The following is a 20,757-nucleotide window of genomic DNA, read 5'->3' as shown; positions in this document are numbered from 1 at the left end:
CAGGGAGGCCATGTCTGTCATGTAGGTCACGTCTGATATGGAGGCCATGTCTGTTATTGAGGTCATGTCTATTATGGAGGTCATGTTTGACATGGAGGCCATGCATGTCATGGAGGTCAAATCTTTCATGGAGGTCATGCTTGTCATGGAGGTCTTGTCTGTCATGGAGGTCATGTCTGTCATGGAGGTCATGCCTTTCATGGAGGTCATGTCGGTCATTGAGGACATGTCTGTCATAGAGGTCATGTGTGGCATTGTGGCATGGAGGCCATGCCTGTCATGGAGGTCATGTCTTTGATGGAGGCCATGTCTGTCATGGAGGTTATGTCTGTCATGGAGGCCATACCTGTCATGGAGGCAATATCTGTCATTGAGGCCATATCTCTCATGGAGGTCATCTCTCACATGCAGGCCATGTCTGTCATGGAGGTCATGCCTGTCATGGAGGTCATGCATGTCATGGCGGCCATGTATGTGATGGTGGTCATATCTGTCATGGAGGTCATGCATGTCATGGAGGTCATATCTGTCATGGATGCCATGTCTGTCATGGAGGTCATGCATGTCATGGAGGTCCTGCCTCTCATGGATGTCATGTCTGTCAAAGAGGTCATGCATCTCAAGGGGGCCATGTCGGTCATGGATGTCATGTCTGTCATGGAGGCCATGTCTGTCGTTGAGGCTATGTGTGTCATGGAGGTTATGTCTGTCATGGAGGTCATGTCTGTATTTTCTGTCTGGAGGCCATGTGGGTCATTGAGGTCATGTCTCATGGAGGCAATGTCTGTCATGGAGACCATGAGTGTTATGGAGGCCACGCTGTCATTGAGGTCATGTCTCATGGAGGCCATGTCTGTCATGGAGGTCACGTCTCACATGCAGGCCATGTCTGTCATGGAGGTCATGCCTGTCATGGAGGTCATGCATGTCATGGCGGCCATGTATGTCATGGAGGTCATATCTGTCATGGAGGTCATGCATGTCATGGAGGTCATGTCTGTCATGGATGCCATGTCTGTCATGGAGGTCATGCATGTCATGCAGGTCATGCCTCTCATGGATGTCATGTCTGTCAAAGAGGTCATGCATCTCAAGGGGGCCATGTCGGTCATGGATGTCATGTCTGTCATGGAGGCCATGTCTGTCGTGGAGGCCACGCCTGTCATGGAGGCCATATCTGTCATGGAGGTCATGCCAGTCATGGAGGTCCTGCCTGTCATGGAGGTCATGCCTGTCATGAAGGCCATGTCTGTCATGGAGGCCATGTGTGTCATGGAGGTAATGTCTGTCATGGAGGTCATGTCTGTATTGGAGGCCATGTGGGTCATTGAGGTCATGTCTCATGGAGGCAATGTCTGTCATGGAGACCATGACTGTTATGGAGGCCATGTCTGTCATTGAGGTCATGTCTCATGGAGGCCATGTCTGTCATGGAGGTCACGTCTGTTATGGTGGCCATGTCTGTCATTGAGGTCATGTCTATCATGGAGGTCACGTTTGAAATGGAGGCGATGTCTCGCATTGAGGTCATGTCTCATGAAGGCCATGTCTGTAATGGAGGTCATGTCTGTAATGGAGGTCATGTCTGTCATGGAGGTCATATCTGTCTAGGAGGTTATTTCTGTCATGGAGGCCATGTCTGTTAAGGAGGCCATGTCTGTCATGGAGGTCATGTCTGTCATGGAGGTCATGTCTGTATTGGAGGCCATGTGGGTCATTGAGGTCATGTCTCATGGAGGCAATGTCTGTCATGGAGACCATGACTGTTATGGAGGCCACGCTGTCATTGAGGTCATGTCTCATGGAGGCCATGTCTGTCATGGAGGTCACGTCTCACATGCAGGCCATGTCTGTCATGGAGGTAATGCCTGTCATGGAGGTCATGCATGTCATGGCGGCCATGTATGTCATGGAGGTCATATCTGTCATGGAGGTCATGCATGTCATGGAGGTCATATCTGTCATGGATGCCATGTCTGTCATGGAGGTCATGCATGTCATGCAGGTCATGCCTCTCATGGATGTCATGTCTGTCAAAGAGGTCATGCATCTCAAGGGGACCATGTCGGTCATGGATGTCATGTCTGTCATGGAGGTCATGTCTGTCGTGGAGGCCACACCTGTCATGGAGGCCATGTCTGTCATGGAGGTCATGCCAGTCATGGAGGTCATGCCTGTCATGGAAGTCATGCCTGTCATGAAGGCCATGTCTGTCATGGAGGCCATGTGTGTCATGGAGGTTATGTCTGTCATGGAGGTCATGTCTGTATTGGAGGCCATGTGGGTCATTGAGGTCATGTCTCATGGAGGCAATGTCTGTCATGGAGGCCATGACTGTTATGGAGGCCATGTCTGTCATTGAGGTCATGTCTCATGGAGGCCATGTCTGTCATGGAGGTCACGTCTGTTATGGTGGCCATGTCTGTCATGGAGGTCATGTCTATCATGGAGGTCACGTTTGAAATGGAGGCGATGTCTCGCATTGAGGTCATGTCTCATGAAGGCCATGTCTGTAATGGAGGTCATGTCTGTAATGGAGGTCATGTCTGTCATGGAGGTCATATCTGTCTAGGAGGTTATTTCTGTCATGGAGGCCATGTCTGTTAAGGAGGCCATGTCTGTCATGGAGGTCATGTCTGTCATGGACGCCATGTTTGTCATGGAGGCCATGCCTGTCATGGAGGTCATGCCTGTAATGGAGGGCATGTGTGTCATTGAGGTCATGTCTGTCATGGAGGTCATGCCTGTCATGTAGGCCATGTCTGTCATGAAGGTTATGCCTGTCATGGAAGTCATGTCTGTATTGGAGGCCATGTGGGTCATTGAGGTCATGTCTCATGTAGGCCATGTATGCCATGGAGGCCATGTGGGTCATTGAGGTCATGTCTCATGGAGGCCATGTATGTCATGGAGGTAATGTATATAATAGAGGTCATGTCTGTCATTGAGGTCATATCTGTCATTGAGGTCATGTATGTGATGGAGGTCATGTATGTGATGGAGGCCATATCTGTCGAGGTTTTCATGTCTGTCATGGAGGCAATGTCTGTCATGGAGGCCATGTCTGTCATGGAGGTCATATCTGTCATGGAAGTCATGTCTGTCATTGAGGTCAAATCTGTCATGAAGGTCATATCTGTCATGGAGGTCATGTCTGTCATGGAAGTCAAGTCTGTCATGTGGATCATGCCTGTCATGGAGGCCATGTCTGTCATGGAGGTTATGCCTGTCATGGAGGTCATGTCTGTATTGGAGGCCATGTCTGTCATGGAGGCCATGTCTGTGATGGAGGTCATGTCTCATGGAGGCCATGTCTGTCATGGAGGTTATGCCTGTCATGGAAGTCATGTCTGTATTGGAGGTCACGTCTGTTATGGAGGCTATGTCTGTCATGGAGGTCATGCCTGTCATGGAGGTCATGTCTCTCATGGAGGTCATGTCTCTCATGGAGGTCATGTCTGTCTTTGAGGTCATATCTGTCATTGAGGTCATGTATGTGATGGAGGTCATGTATGTGATGGAGGCCATATCTGTCGTGGAGGTCATGTCTGTCATGGAGACCATGTCTGTCATGGAAGTCATATCTGTCATGGAGGTCATGTCTGTCATGGAGGTCATGTCAGTCATGGAGGGTCATGTCCTGGAGGAGGCCTTGTCTGTCATGGAGGTCATATCTGTCATGGAGGTCATGTCAGTCGTGGAGGCCTTGTTTGTCATGGAGGTCATGTCTGTCGTGGAGGCCATGTCTGTCATAGAGGTCATGTCTGTCATGGAGGTCATTTCTGTGATGGAGGTCACGTCTGTAATGGAGGTTATTCCTGTCATTGAGGTCATGGCTGTCATGGAGGGCATGTGTGTCATGGAGGCAATGTCTGTCATTAAGGTCATGTCTGTTGTGGAGGTTATGTCTGTCATTGAGATCATGTCTGTCATGGAGGCCTTGTCTGTCATGGAGGTCATATCTGTCATGGAGGTCATGTCAGTCGTGGAGGCCTTGTTTGTCATGGAGGTCATGTCTGTCGTGGAGGCCATGTCTGTCATAGAGGTCATGTCTGTCATGGAGGTCATTTCTGTGATGGAGGTCACGTCTGTAATGGAGGTTATTCCTGTCATTGAGGTCATGGCTGTCATGGAGGGCATGTGTGTCATGGAGGCAATGTCTGTCATGGAGGTCATGTCTGTTGTGGAGGTTATGTCTGTCATTGAGATCATGTCTGTCATGGATGCCATGCCTGTCATGGAGGTCATGTCTGTCATGGAGGTCATGTCTGTCATGGAGGTCATTTCTGTCATTGAGGCCATGGCTGTCATGGAGGGCATGTCTGTCATGGAGGCCATGTCTGTCATGGAGGTCCAGTCTGTAATGGAGGTTATTCCTGTCATTGAGGCCATGGCTGTCATGGAGGGCATGTCTGTCATGGAGGCCATGTCTGTCATGGAGGTCATGTCTGTTGTGGAGGTTATGTTTGTTATGGAGGTCATGTCTGTCATTTAGGTCATGCATGTCATGGAGGCCATGGATTTCAATTTTATCAGTGTGTCAGATTATTGTGGATTAAGGCCTCAAGTTATGTATGTCTTAGACGTTTTCCACTACGTTGAAACCGAGCTCAGGCTTCCACCGACGTTCCACAGGCTCCTGGAATGCCAAAGGGCCGTAATTCTGCACAGCGAGTTAGGGTAGATGCCAAATATGGTTTATGTCATCGTTCACTTTGATTAACCTATTCCCAAATTTCAGCATCGCTATACACTTCCCCTGCTACTAACACTATCCGTTTCCCCACTTACTTACCAGTGTATAAATAGCTTATAAAAGAGAAACCTGTAAAGATAGTAATTCAGTACTGATGATCTATGTCTAGTGTTGTTCTGTTCATATTTCCTCAGCAGCTCAGGGGCCTGTCAATGGGGATCGTAGGTATGTATACAGATATCTCTTAATTCTCAGATTATGGAAAGAAGTGAGACTTTACAGTTCAATCTTTATTTCAGTACTTAAAAGGCCACAGGCCTGTAGTACATTTAGAGTTTACATGAGTAGATAGAAATCATTTATAAATTCTTTTCTGTAACAATACTTTTTCTTAATCTCATAGCGAAATAGATGTACATTGCCAGATTCTGTAATATTGATGTGGTAGTATCTGTTAATAGTGAAATTAATGTTCTTACACTTGGATGTTTATAAAAGTATGGCTTTAGGTATTTTGTTCGTAGAGTCGTATAAGCTGGACAGATTAGAAGAAAATGTAGTTCATCCTCAACAGTACTCATATTACATAACTGACATATTCTGATTTCTCTTTGTATACCTGTATACCTGCCAGTTTCAATAAATAATTCATGGGAAGAGCAACGAAAACGAGAGAGAGCTATACGGAACTTCTTTACGCCGATTTTTGCTAAATAGTCTTCAAAACGTATGTCCGATTCCCATTGGTTATAGTATAAACATTTTGTGGATAGAAGTAGTGATTCCGACCAAGACTGGAAATAGATATCTTTCATTCTTTGTGTAAAGGATATGATAAAATTGGTATGCAACTGAACATTGTGATCACACCACACATAACCATAACCAGTTTTGTACAACAACTCCCTAATATCACTCACCCAATTCCTTTTCCCGTTTTCGTCATACAATTTCATCATATCATAACATTTTTTCGGAAACCTATGGCATGGCATATGCAGTAATCTTACCCAATACTTTATGGCTTTAATGGAAGAGTATATAAACAAGGGGAATCTACCTAATTCTCCGTAAACCATCCTATTACATGTGTTCGGTTTTACACCAAGAACCTTTTTACATGCATATAAATGAACTCTTTCAATACTGTCATATTGTTGTAATCCCCATATCTCAGAGCCATATAGAAGTATTGGACTTATCTTCATATCGAATATTTTAAAGAATGTGTTAAAGGACATTTCACCCAACGATCTCATATTTTTACAAACACCGATTAGGATTTTCAAGGCTTGTGCAGACGCTTGTTTTGTGTGTTTGGACCAGGAAAGACTATTACAAAATATACACCAAGATACTTATAAACACTGGTAGTTTTGAGTAGTTGCCCTTTATAATACCATTTTTCTAATTGAGAGAGTTTGCCACCTTTCTTAAAGACGATAATTTTGGTTTTGTCTCTGTTTACACACAATTTATATTGGTCAGAAAATGTGTCTAATTCATCTATTTGTTTCTGTAAACCGCTAACAGTACTAGAAAATAGTACAATATCATCGGCAAAGAGTAACAGAAATAGTTGTATTGTATCTGGGTGTAGTTGAATCCCATTCGTACATGTGTCACATATTTGTATTGCTAATTCATTAATGAAAAACGTAAAAAGGAAAGGGCTTGTTGTCGCTATTGCTGTTTTTCACAGGTGACAATACGAGTATCAGTACATTACAACGAACATCCCATTGTGTAATTTGCTCTGTATTTTGTTTACTCTGTATGTGCCTCAGAAGAACACAATACAATAAACTTCTTCTTCATATTCTTCTTCTTCAACAATCAACAATTGTAAGAAATAACGTATTGAAAATTATTGCATATCCAAATTGGTGTTATACTGCATGTAACATTCGATTGTGTAATTTACTCTTATTATTGTTTCTTCTATATGTGTGCCGCTGGCCTAAAATACAATACAACTCCTTCTCCTTCTCCTTCTTCTTCTTCTTCTTCTTCTTCTTCGTCTTCTTCTTCTTCTACAGACAGTCAAAGTATATCATCCTCAGCCAATAGATAATAATGCCTTCAAATGCGGATGAGTTTAGCGTCTCTTTGTACAGCATTCAATAATATCACGGCGTGTAATCTTGATGTGGTTGGAAAGCCGAGTGAATGTAGGCATTTGATGTATATACCTTGGGTGAAACCCACGACCGGGTGAAAACTGATTACCTACCTTCACACACAGGATTCGAACCCTTGATCAGACATATCTGACAAAACGAAGTGTGGCACCTTAAACGACTTGACCTACCCATCTGTTCAGTGTGCTAATAAAGGACATTAAATCGAAATTTAAACAATGGTTCAGAAGGATCTCTACCCAAAAGGAAATTAATACTTTTATGAGCTATGTGTCGTTTTCACTGTTCAGATTTAACTGAAGTGGTCCGATTATGTGCGTGGCGAAACCCTGAACTAAAGTAATCGTACATTTCTAACTTATCAGACATCAAGATCCTGAACAAAGAGAAGATGCTGGTGAGTACATACTACTATTAAAGCTTTTGATGGATTTAAGAAAACTAGCATGAGGAAGAGATTTTTTATGGATGTCAGCTTCTTTATTGTGGGGTGAATGAATGGTATGAAGCAGAGAGCATATATATGTACATGTACAACAAAAGTAATAAGACAACAAACATAATGGCTAAACAATGGATGGCCTATAAATTATAATTTAATCCCGGCTACCAGCTGTACACTGTTCATCACCAATCAACACTAATTAACTATTAAGTGTTGGTTTCCATTTATCCTTTGCCAATCACACATCAACGCCAGTTAAATTTTGGTTTCCATTGTGTAGCCATTTATATGTGTATCACTTCTGAATCCCATTCAAAGACCTAATACTAGTATGTATTTGATTATATGTAAAAATAGTCAATAAAACATTTCCTTTATACTTTTGTTTGTTTTCCTCCTCTGTTGTCTAAAGCCAGTTTGTTCAGGTACATTTTCCCTTCCCATTTGCAGGGATGGTGGACAACGTCCTCTATGACAGTTACGGTGGAGACGTGGGACAGGCAGCTAAACCCCAGGGTGAGTATATGGCATAGATTACAACAGATGGAAGTGCTAGCCTCGTGGTCAAAGTGCTGGCTCTCCAAGCCAAATACCAGGTTCGATTCCTCACCCCACCACAGGTGCAAGATTGTTTCAACATTGATAAGTAGTATCCGCCCCATCCCGTCATAATGTTGCTTGACTATTGTCAAACGGGAGTAAAACTCAACCCACTCAATTAATGTGTCATCTGAATCTGAAGCGACAAAACCCTATCATGTATTACGAATTCGAACCACCTAGTTTTCACTCACTTATAGAGCCACTATTTTATGAATTTCACAAACGATGAGCAACTAAACTATGTTGGTTAAATCCTTCATGCATCATATACCCTTTTCTCCTCTCTATCTATCAGATGTCTGATGTCAGTCTCTGAACCTTGTCACCATCTTTGGGACATTGACACTGATCCATGTGTAACCATGTACTTCTGGCTCTGTGTATTTTCTATGTCTTGGTGTAGTACTTGGTACTGTCTCCGTCAGATCCTCTGGTGCTCGCTGGTAAATCTCAACCTGACAGTGTGGTTGGAGACATATATGCCATCCCGGATAAACAACGGACATCAACACTGAATGGTGAGTTTCCTGTAGATCTCAACCTGACAGTGTGGTTGTAGATATATTATGCCATCCCAGATAAACAACGAACATCAACACTGAATGGTGAGTCCCCTGGTAGATCTCAACCTGACAGTGAGGCTACTTGCAGAGGCAAACTGATAAAGTAAAGGAAAATATTTCTGACAATTATTTGAATAGGAATTTCCCTGGACAAGTTTTATATCATGAAGGAATGTTTATGTCTTTAAGCAGCGCTGATGTTTTATAGTGTTGGATGGCTGTCTGAAGGCCTGTTGCACTTACAAGACCAGATCCAATCAGTATACCAGGAACAAAATGTAAACTATATACCCAGTAAAGCTAATCTTTTGCAACAAACGTGATACTAAAGTATATCGAAATCTTTGTATATCCGTTACGAGTAATGTTTGTGTAAATTAAGTCGACTTCTTCCTCGTAGAGGGGGCAGCTGCAGGTGATGTATACAGCGTGGTACAGAAACAACCCAAGTCCGAAGGTGAAACAATGCAGCTCCAGTTAACGAACAAAGATGGTAAGTCAAGTCGTGTGTGAGAGAGGTCGTGAGTGATTTGTTGTGTGATGTCGTGAGTGAATGAGGTCGTGAGTGAGTGTGGTTGCACTTTGTCTTCAACAATATACCATCTGAACAAAATCGGGCTGAGTGAGTGAGCTTTGATTGATGTGCGCAATCTAGTAATATTCTAGCTATCTCACAGAGCATTATGTTAGTTAAATCACAGAGCATTATGTCAGTTACATCTCAGGACTTAATAATAGTTACATCAGAGGACATTATGTCAGTTATATCACAGAGCATGATGGTAGTTATACCAAAGAATATTATGTCAGTTACATCACAGGGCATTATGTAATTTATGTCACAGAACATTATATCAGTTATATTAATGGACATTATGTCAGTTATATTAATGGACATTATGTCAGTTATAACACAGAATATTATGCCAGTTACATCACAGGGCATTATGTAATTTATATCACAGAACATTATATCAGTCATATTAATGAACATTATGTCAGTTATATCACATGACACTATGTCAGTTATATCACAGAGTATTATGTCAGTTACATCACATGACATTATGTAAGTTATATCACAGAACATTATGTAAGATATATCACAGAGTATTATGTCCGTTACATCACAGGTCTTAATAATAGTTACATCAGAGGACATTATGTCAGTTATATCACAGAGCATTATGGTAGTTATACCACAGAATATTATGTCAGTTACATCACAGGACATTATGTAATTTATGTCACAGAACATTATATCAGTTATAGTAATGGACATTATGTCAGTTATATTAATGGACATTATGTCAGTTATATTAATGGACATCATGTCAGTTATAACACAGAATATTATGCCAGTTACATCACAGGGCATTATGTAATTTATATCACAGAACATTATATCAGTTATAGTAATGGACATTATGTCAGTTATATTAATGGACATTATGTCAGTTATATCACAGAGTATAATGTCAGTTACATCACATGGCATTATGTAATTTATATCACAGATCATTAAATCAGTTATATTAATGGACATTATGTCAGTTATATCACAGGGCATTCCGTCAGTTATATCACAGAGTATTATGTCAGTTACATGACAGGACATTATGTCAGTTTCCCTGGATAGGTTTTATGTCATGAAGGAATGTCTTAGAATCCTCATTCAGTCATCAAAAATATGTCTTAAAGCAGCGCTGAAGATGTACCCGAGTTTTATAGTGTTGGATGGCTGTCTGAAGGCCTGTTGAACTGACAAGGTTGTAGTGGAGAGATAACAAGAACATATCCAATCAGTATACCAGGAACAGAATGTAAACTATATTCCCAGTAAAGCTAATCTTTTGCAACAAACGTGATGCTAAAGTATATCGAATTCTTTGTATATCCGTTACGAGTAATGTTTGTGTAAATTAAGTCGACTTCTTCCTCGTAGAGGGGGCAGCTGCAGGTGATGTATACAGCGTGGTACAGAAACAACCCAAGTCCGAAGGTGAAACAATGCCACTCCAATCAACGGACAAAGATGGTAAGTCAAGTCGTGTGTGAGAGAGGTCGAGAGTGATTTGTTGTGTGATGTCGTGAGTGAATGAGGTCGTGAGTGAGTGAGTGTGGTTGCACTTTGTTTTCAACAATATTGCATCTGAAGAAAATCGAGCTGAGTGAGTGAGCTTTGATTGATGTGCGCAATCTAGTAATATTCTAGCTATCTCACAGAGCATTATGTTAGTTATATCACAGGACTCAATAATAGTTACATCAGAGGACATTATGTCAGTTATATTACAGAGCATTATGGTAGTTATACCACAGAATATTATGTCAGTTACATCTCAGGGCATTATGTAATTTATATCACAAAACATTATATCAGTTATATTAATGGACATTATGTCAGTTATATCACGTGACACTATGTCAGTTATATCACAGAGTATTATGTCAGTTACATCACAGGGCATTATGTAATTTATATCAGAGAACATTACATAAGTTATATTAATGGACATTATGTCAGTTATATCACAGAGTATTATGTCAGTTACATCACAGGGCATTATGTAATTTATATCACAGAACCTTATATCAGTTATATCACAGTACACTATGTCCGTTACATCACATGGCATTATGTCAGTTATATTACATGACATTATGTGAGTTATTTAACAGGACCCCATGTCTGTTATATCACAGGGCATTATGTCAGTTAGGGCACAGGGCAGTTGACTCAGAGATTACATTGGTTCTTCGCGAGAGCAGTTTTCACATTTGGCATGTGGTATTCTAGTATACTATCCGAGTGACCCCAGATTAGAACACGTTCCACGTAAGCCATGTTTATCATATGAAGCGACATCATAGATCTGGAGGCCTGACAAGATCTGTCTGCCATTTTACAGCTGGCGTTTACAGCAAACAAAAGCACTTGTGTTCACCAGCTACATTGTTCGAATCCCGAGTCTGTGTGTCGAACAATGTCGTTTCCAAGGATTGTTCGGCACTTCACAGTACCATAGGTGCATGGAATACAATGGAATCGCGAAATGTCTGTAACTTCATTCTGCCACATGTTTGTATTCATACTTTTGTTTTTTAGCTGAGATGTCCGAGCTGTACAGCCAGGTTCAGAAGCCCCAGAAGAACGGGAAGTGAGACACGAGTTGAAGACATACGGCCATGTCCCATACAGTGGAGTACCTTTGTAGACTATACATGTGATGTATCATTTCAAAAGTTGATCCTTGTCGTTCGGGTCTTTCTACACCACGTGATCAGACAAAAAAAAGTAAATGATAATTGAAACTTTCACTTAAAACATGACGAGAGAAACGTTTTAATACATATTTCGTAAAAAACTGTCCATAGATAACCCTATATTTATTGTTTCAATGTTTCTGGTACAGTTCTAGTCATTTTGTTAACGCTCTGTCGTATGTTACATGTAGTGATGTCATTTTGTTAACTCTTTGCTGTATGCTAGACACAGTAATGTCATTTTATAATACTTTGCTGCTGGACGTAGTATTGTCATTTTGTTAACTCTTTGCTGTATGCTAAACGTAGTATTGTCATTTTGTTGACACGTTGCTGTTTGCTAAACGTAGTATTATCATTTTGTTGACACTTTGCTGTATATTAGACGTAGTATTGTCATTTGGTTGATACTTTGCTGTATACTAGATGTAGTATTGTCATTTTGTTGACACTTTGCTGTATGCTAAATGTAGCATTGTCATTTTGTTGACACTTTGCTGTTTGCTATCATTTTGTTCACACTTTGCTGTATACTAGACGTAGTATTGTCATTTTGTTGACACTTCGTTGTTTGCTAAATGTAGTATTATCATTTTGTTGACACTTTGCTGTATACTAGACGTAGTATTGTCATTTTGTTGACACTTTGCTGTTTGCTAAACGTAGCATTGTCATTTTGTTGACACTTTGCTGTATACTAGACATAGTATTGTCATTTTGTTGACACTTTGCTGTATACTAGACGTAGTATTGTCATTTTGTTGACACTTTGTTGTTTGCTAAACGTAGTATTATCATTTTGTTGACACTTTGCTCTGTGCTTGACTTAGTATTGTCATTTTGTTTGAACTTTGCTGTTTGCTAGACTTAGTAATATCATTTTGTTTAAACTTTGCTGTATATATACTAGACTGATGTATACGTACTCATACCTTGCCGATTCTGCGCCCTTAACGGTTTTGATCAACTGAGGTATTTGAAAAACTTGAATCAGTTCTTCTGAGATGCCTAAATGCACTTCCTGGCGGCCCTCAATAAATGATTTCTCATTAAAAAACAGTTTAGTTTATATTGTGATGTCCAAGACGAGGAAAACAGATGTATCGAGGAATTGTGCTATTTCCTTTCTGCCCAATACTTGATAACAAATGTGTCTATGGATGTTAGTGACTGGTCAGAAAATGGACCACGTGGGCTGTCACCTTTTTATTACAATTATTCTGTTTGCCTACTGTCTTCTGTTTATCCCGATGCTCTCTGATATTGGCAGTTATGGTCCGATCATATATTGCTTCCTCACCAGCGATTTTACTCAGTGTTCTATTGGTTCGACGACTCGTGAAAGTCCGGGTTCGATTCGATCTTCAGCAACCCATGCATGTCGTAAAAGGCGACTAACGCTGGTTCGCTGACGTGGTTGACACATGTCATCGAATCCTATTTGCGTAGATCCATGCTCATGCTGTTGATCACTGGACTGTCTGGCCCAGACTGGATTATTTACAGACCGACACCATATGGCTGGAATGTTGCTGAGCGCGGTGTTAAACAACAACCAAACCAAACCAAACCAAACCAAGTTTGGTTCGACAGTTTTCACATTCTCCAAGGCTTCACCACTCCGAGATTCCAGAACGTCTCGTGCAGCAGAATGAGTAAATCTTCAGCAACCGAAGTTCCTGTCGTGTTGGCTGGGGCCTGGTAATATATTGGCCTGGGATGACAAGTAAATAATCAACAACGCCGGAGATGAATGGTGGAATTCCACCATAAAGGTAAGGAAAGTCTCATAGATGATAGACCGAAAGAAATCCAACAGGCAGCGGAAATGGACTTACATGAATATTTTAAGCTTACAAAAAGTATAAACGAGCTACAGGTCTAGTAACCAGTGTAGTATACAAAAATCATGCAGGCGATAATGCAGAAAATATCTGTAACACTTTTGGTCAATACTTCAAGGATCTATCTGTACCAAACATGGAAAGTAGCTTTGATAATCACTTTCCTAAAGAAATATGTAAATAGAAATATCAAATATTGAATGATTTGAGGAAAGTAGAAATATATGTGAAGGAGACATGTATTCTCCGCTGAATGAACTATTCACTCTCAGTGAGATTATAGCCATCGTCCAAAGATTAAAAAATATCAAAGCCCCAGGGTCCGATGGATTCGCTAACAAACATGTCAACTATGCAGGCAGATCTTTAATCAAACATATCATTATATTGTTCAAAAGTATCATCACATACGAGTATATTCCACAAGCTTTTAATGTTGGACACATTCTGCCCCTGGCCACGGTAAAAGTAAAGCTGACCCCTCCAACTACAGAGGATAAACATTAACGGCGATTCTCAGTAAACTGTTTGAAAGATTGCTCCTTAACATAATTGAAAAGTGGACAGCTGCAAAGATAACGTTTCCCCACAACTTCCAATTTGGCTTTAGAAAAGACTTTAATGCTGAGACAGCAGCTCTTACACTTGTAGAAAGTATTGTATACTATACGTATATGCTGGAGTCATGTCAGCACTGCTATGTGCTCTACGGAGAGAACACAACTTGTCTGTGGAAAGCCAATACAAGATACAGCTTTAAACAAATGCTTTTAGCCCGCCTTGGCCAATACCACTGTAATTAATCGCTGATATACAAGAATAAGTTTGATACGAAATCACCTGTTTTTAACATGTTACAGCTTGTTTCCAAATACAATCTGCTTAGTGAAATCCGTAACTACATTTGTGATTCTAAGTTTATGAAGAAAAGTGCTTGGTCGCAAATAGTCAAAGATAAGGTAACTACATATGATCAAATGCAGGTGGCAAATGTACCTCAGACAAGGTTTGATGATAGTAAGATGGGGTTTCTGCCCCACATGAACGATGGAGCCGAGTTAATTATAGAAACACATCATGACAAGGTGTGGTGCAATACACGGGGCTATTTTTAGAAATGAAATTCCCCCCAGTCTAAAGATAGCGAGAGCTGGCTTGTGCCTATGATTAAAGCCGACTTGTAATCCAGCATTCATCCATAATATATTGTTTAATGATCATTTTCAAGCACGGAGACAGGGCTTGTTTGTAAATTAGAATAACGATACAGTCCGGGTGGTAGTGAGGTTGTCATAGACCGAACGTGATTGTATGTATCTAAACAGGAAAACTCCCTCGCAAGTTATTGGAGGCAGTACTTAACATCTTAAAAGAGATATCAACGTATGGACTGTTATATTTCAGTGTACAATACATAGGAAAGTTTATACATAAATCAACTTCATACATCTTTTCATACCAAGTATGTATTAAGTGGAATGCAACGGTGAGAGGAACTAGCTCACACATACAGCGAGACGAGGTAGAGTCACCTGTGTAAACAAACCGTTACAGACCTTACACAACAGAACTGCTCGCGGCGTAGGGTGAGATCGAAACAAGGTCACGCAGTCGGCCAGTCATAGGCTGTGTAAACCTATCGCTGCTGAAGGAAACATGGTTTCTTATTAAAACATATGCAATTTATTTTTATATCATTTCTCCTACAACCATGCCCGTGGAAGGATGGAAAGAGTATTTGTCCAGCATTTACTTTAATCCCAAACACCCAGCCTCCTCGGGTTCAACTAAGTTATATCACGTGATGCAAAAGGAAGGGAAATTTGACATCAGCTTACATCACATCAAGAAGTGGCTCGCTTCTCAAGATGTTTATTCACTTCAGCGACCTCTTAGATACAAGTTCAAGCGGAACAGAGTGATCTCAACTGGTTTGAACGATCGGTGGGATATTGACTTGGCCGATGTTTCGAATATAGCTTCGGATAATGACGGTGTGAAATACTTATTGATAGCTATCAATGTATTCACACGATTACTATGGGCGGAACCAGACGCAGTCCTTAAGGCCATGAAGAAGATATTTGCTCGTGCTACTCTTCCACACATTATCAGATCCGACAAAGGTCGGGAATTTGATAACAAGAAAGTGAGATCATATTTAGCAAACAAGGGTATTACCGCAATTACCACCCCTGCCGCATAACTCAATGTATAAGCAACAGCGAAACCACAATCAATTCAATGATAAAGAACATTTAAAGTTTACCATCCCCTCCAATGCAGTTGTCGTGGGCCCTACTGGCAGAGGCAAATCGATGATTGTCTACAACCTTCTCACGCATGGAAGTATACAGCCAGCACCTAATCACATTGTCTGGTGCTACACCCAATGGCAGCCCCTGTACCAGATGATCAGTGAACAGTTGCCCCATGTGAAGTTTGTGAAAGGAATTCCCTACGATGTACTCGACGATACCTACTTGGATGCCAGAAATAACAACATGATGGTGTTGGATGACATGATGTCTGAAGCTAAGGATGACAAACGCATTTCTCAGCTATTTACTCGAACCTCTCATCACAAGAATGTCATTATCTTCCTATTGTTACAAAATCTGTTTCCACGAGGGAAACAGTCACGTGACTGTATTCAACTCACCTATAGATAGATTACAAGTTCAACTGTTTGCCAGACGTATCTACCCCAACAATGTAGATAGGTTTATGTCAGTCTATGAGGCAGCTGTGCAAAAACTCTATGGCAATCTGACAGTTGATCTACGACCTACCACTCTTGAATTAGAGAGATTACAACCTAATATACTAACTAATGCTGACATACCCTCGACCTCAAGGATAATAAAATACCTACCAAATCCCCCCACCAGAATTAAGACAGATGGAGGCAGGTAGCACATCTATAAAAGGAGCAACCTGAACCATCTAATCATTTGACTCCAGACACTCAGAGAGATAACATATCCAAGCTGGTTGAGAATACTGTGGCCTCAGAAGACAAAAACATGCCCTCCTGTGACGAGTGTGGTATTGTATTTGAAAACAATCATGACCTTCAACGTCATGTGATCTGGTGCCCAGAAAATGATGGGGAGCCTCTTCAGAAGCGAGCTAAAATGGATGCAGCTAATGATACTAAGAATGATATCCTGCGTCCAGTAGAGACAGGTACTAAAGTTGATCAAGAGAGAGAAGTGAAAGGCATAGAATACATGTGAGAACAAACTTTGAAAGCTTGTAAGGAGGACATCTGGAAGAAAAAGGAGGACTTTGAGGATAAAGGAAAGACCGAACGATGGATTGAGAAGAAACTGCGGAAATGCTGGCAAACTACCTTTCTTGATAGACTTGCGATAGCCGTTCGTTATGCCAGCTATTTGGGATATGGACCCCTCTTCAAGCCTATATTGGAGAAAATCACAGCCCTGGACCCTGACATGGACCCCAAAGAAATGGATGCTAAAATCACTCAGTGGATGAAACCTGTCATGAGAGATATTCTCTCTCATGTGGACTTGAGCCAGGCTGAAGATTTAGAACTTGTTGACATGTCTGAGCATGATGATACTGATCATGATGAACTGTGAACTCTTCTACACAAATTTGCATCTATGTATTATATAAATATATGATGTCTCTGTTGTATTACTTGTGTGCCCACTGTATTTAGGTGTATGTATAACCTGATACCATGTATAGTCATGTACATAAGTAATAAAGGATGTAAATAACAGTATATGGTTGATTTATTATGTTCTGTCACCAATGAGCTTCACTTGATACTGAGAAAATTTGTTCCACAAAGATATAAAACACAACTCGCAGAGTTAAATCAACACATTTTATTTCATGAATAACACAACATGATAACCATGAGATGTTCCAAGCCAACCTTCTTATGCAGGCTATAAACATCATAAATCAAAATGGTCAATGGACATGGATTCATACAAGTATTTATTTACAGGAAGATGGTTATAGCATGAAAACAGATACAAAGGCTTGTTTGCCTTTACACAGTCATTATGCTAATATTTTTAAAACACAAAATATATTCTATATAATCAAACTGTAAATGAGCAAATATGACAATCTTACACTTGTTGTTCAAACTTGCATCCCATATTTACATTCTCCAGTTAAAGTTAGCTTTGTTGACAAGCTATGGTCTGTTTGTAACACATAGACACAGACATTCCCTCTGAGAAAAAGGGTATGAACTGGTTTACTGAGATTTGATTCTACAGTGACCATGGGCAAGAGTGGAAATACCATCTCTTAGAACATATCGTTTGTCATCAAACGGCGAGAGGCTAATTTTGTTGATGAAGGCAGTGTACAGCTGATGGTTCTTACTCTGAATCTGACCCACCTCATGTCTGAATTGTTTCTGGTCAAACAGACACTGTTTGCATAGGGCATGACGAAGATGTTTGTCTCTCACAGTTTCAGTATCATGCACTATTTCAACTTTCTCCCCTTTAATTGTTTTTGTTTCCGTTTCTTTATAAAACATGGAATACATTTTGGGCCTAAGACCAAGAAACTCAAGTACTCCCCTTGTAATTCATCTTTGAATTTTCCTAACACATTTTCGTTCTTTTGTGAGAAGAGAGGGTGATCCTTTGCATAATTACTGGTGTCAAACAGATCTGAATGCCTTCCCATGTCAGCATACAAATCAGGGGTTTCAATTTCATAGCATAGCGAGTCTGTGTCTGTGAAGCACAGCTGAGCTTTTTTGACCATAGTTGGATTTAATGAAATTGTAGTGAAAATTGTACATGTGTACCTTGGATAAATCTAATATGGAAAACCTAGCGTAAACTGGTTGATTTAGAAACAAAGTGGCTTTCTTCAAGTGAACTGCAGCCAAATCAGGGTTGAAAATTTTGAATGCTTCAAAAGTGGGCTTGGCACAGAGCTTTCTCAGACGTTTGGCAGTATTGACAAGTTCTACACTCACATGCTTTCGAACATTCATCATGCTGCGGCCAAAACAGGAATTATTCATCAGTTTGAAAAAAGGCTTTGTCAGTTTTATTTGTAGACTCTCTTCGTTTCTCAGTATTAAAAGTAATGAATGGTTGAAGCCATGATGTCTGCTTGAACTGAATAGCTCTATGAATTTTACTACCGTGACTTAGATAAAACTGTAGATTTCTATAATGTTAGACATACTTCTGCTTGTTGAACAAATTGGGGACCAGCTTTCTGCTTGGTTTCCCCTTGATCTTTAAGTTCTTTTTCAATTCCCGAGAATGTTCAGAGAGCATGTCCTCAGTTACTATCATAGATTCAGGGGCTAGCGGATAGTCACTGTGTGCATCATGCAAATGGGAGGGATATTCTAAATCCACCTCCAAGATATACCCTATGTCAGCATTGGGCGCCACACCCATGATGTCTAAATCATCAACATCCTCTACCCACTCAAAATCCCGGTCAGGTAGCGCCTGAGACATTGCCCACCCATAGAGATTGTTCGCATCCCAGTATATCAAATGTTTGTTTGCTTCATCTGGTTTGTAATCCTCTTGTCCTGGTAGGTTTGAAAGGCTGTGTTTCTTAGATATCATGCTAATACCACCCCTCATTCCAGATTCCAGCATGAGAATTTGATCAATATCAGTCAAACGTTCAAGCTCTACCTTCCCCATTTTTAGCATGGCATCCCAACCCATGCCAGGGAGAGTGTAGTAATGAGCTGGATCTAAATGATAGTACTCAAGTGCCATAATTCTAAAACTTTCAAAGACATCTGCTCAAAGTAACACATCTGTTTTCATATAGAGGTCGTGATATTCCCCCATGTTTTGTCATTCAAATGCGGACCATACATTTTTTGCATGTGTATAATCCTCGTCAGAGAGAGAATTCCCAGTTAACCTACTAAAAAAGTCTGTTTGTTTGGGAAGTCGGGTCAGTTCAAATTTGGACTCATCATCCATATGGTCATAAGGATACACCCCTTTTTTCAGTAACAGGTCCACCTGAGAAGAGTTTGGAAATTCCTGTCTTAAATGAATGAACTGGGACGGGTCTTTCTTCACCAAATTTTTAACCAAAGAATCCAATGAATTCGAAAGAAACTGGAGAGAATCAATGAATCGCAAATTTCTAATGGAGAAGGAAATGTATTTCTCAATGTTGTTGGCTAAGCAGCTGAGTTTTTGTTTCGCAGTGTTGTCCAGTTGCCTCATCAATAAATGAGAATCATAACCTCGTAGGTTGTGGAATATAATGGGTATGAAGCAATCCTTTCCCTCAGTCATTTTACCCTGGTCCATTTTCTTTCCCTTGCTCTTACTTTTTTTGAACTTCAGTTGAACATCACAATTCTTATCTGCAGCACCACGATAGTTATTTCTTTTACCAAATGATCATGGTCGCGCACTTTGATAGATGATGAATGAACAGGTTCCTCACATATATGACAGATGTTCGCCATTTGAAATTTCAGTTCTGTTTCTTTTGTTATATCGATAGGAAAGGACTTTTGTAACTTTTCATTGATGGCTTTCTCTTCTTGTAATAAAGCCTCAATGAAATGGGAAATGACATCAGGGCCCCGGTAGACGACTGAGGGTTTGGTAAGTTCAGGATTTGAACTGATGAATTTATAACAATACCCGGAAGGTTCATGCTTTTGATGAAGGCTTGTATTTCTTGATTTGTCATTTACCTTTCTAGTCAAAGCTTCAAAATCAGTATATATGACAAACGGTACCTTCAACTGGTTTTGAATAGATTCAAATCGAATCCATTTGTTATATTCATTAGGCAATTTGATCTTCTGAGGGTTATGTTCAGAGCAGTAGAGGGAATGATTGTTTAACAAATCCTGTCTGCTAAACCCATGGAGACATCTTCTAAAATAAAATGCTGCTGCCGTATGTTTTGTTCTATGTCCCATGAGACGACTACAGTTTCTGAATACAGAAAAATGTCTTTTCTCTCTCTCAGAAAGCAGCAGTAAATCCACTGTTTTGTCAAACTTTTGTTTGCTGATATGGAGAGGAAAGACTTACTCTTCATACCCATAGACATTTACCGAGATCTGGTTTTGATTCTCAAATTTTGGGATATGTGACAGTGGTATGGGAAAATCAATGCCTTGAAGATTCAACTCTGATAGAAATGAAAGGTATTTACCAACTCTCTCAGGATGTTGCTT

The 20,757-nt window shown here is 40.5% G+C and overlaps 1 protein-coding gene across 1 annotated transcript in view; it reads left to right on the top strand.

Moving 5' to 3' along the window:
* LOC124261732 overlaps positions 1–12,916 on the top strand; it is a 95,437-nt gene extending 82,521 nt beyond the window's left edge. Inside the window, exons 4-10 of the mRNA XM_046696084.1 lie at positions 4,891–4,921; positions 7,203–7,234; positions 7,733–7,798; positions 8,311–8,403; positions 8,849–8,941; positions 10,394–10,486; positions 11,558–12,916. Coding sequence (XP_046552040.1) covers positions 4,891–4,921; positions 7,203–7,234; positions 7,733–7,798; positions 8,311–8,403; positions 8,849–8,941; positions 10,394–10,486; positions 11,558–11,613 — 464 coding nt within the window. The 3' untranslated portion in view covers positions 11,614–12,916. The remainder of the gene's footprint in view (positions 1–4,890; positions 4,922–7,202; positions 7,235–7,732; positions 7,799–8,310; positions 8,404–8,848; positions 8,942–10,393; positions 10,487–11,557) is intronic.
* Positions 12,917–20,757: the final 7,841 nt, after the last annotated feature.

Source organism: Haliotis rubra, unplaced genomic scaffold, assembly GCF_003918875.1.
Source record: "Haliotis rubra isolate DU_JTF1 unplaced genomic scaffold, ASM391887v1 Scf806, whole genome shotgun sequence".
Lineage (NCBI taxonomy): Eukaryota > Metazoa > Mollusca > Gastropoda > Lepetellida > Haliotidae > Haliotis > Haliotis rubra.
This window is presented reverse-complemented; position numbering and strand designations above follow the sequence as displayed.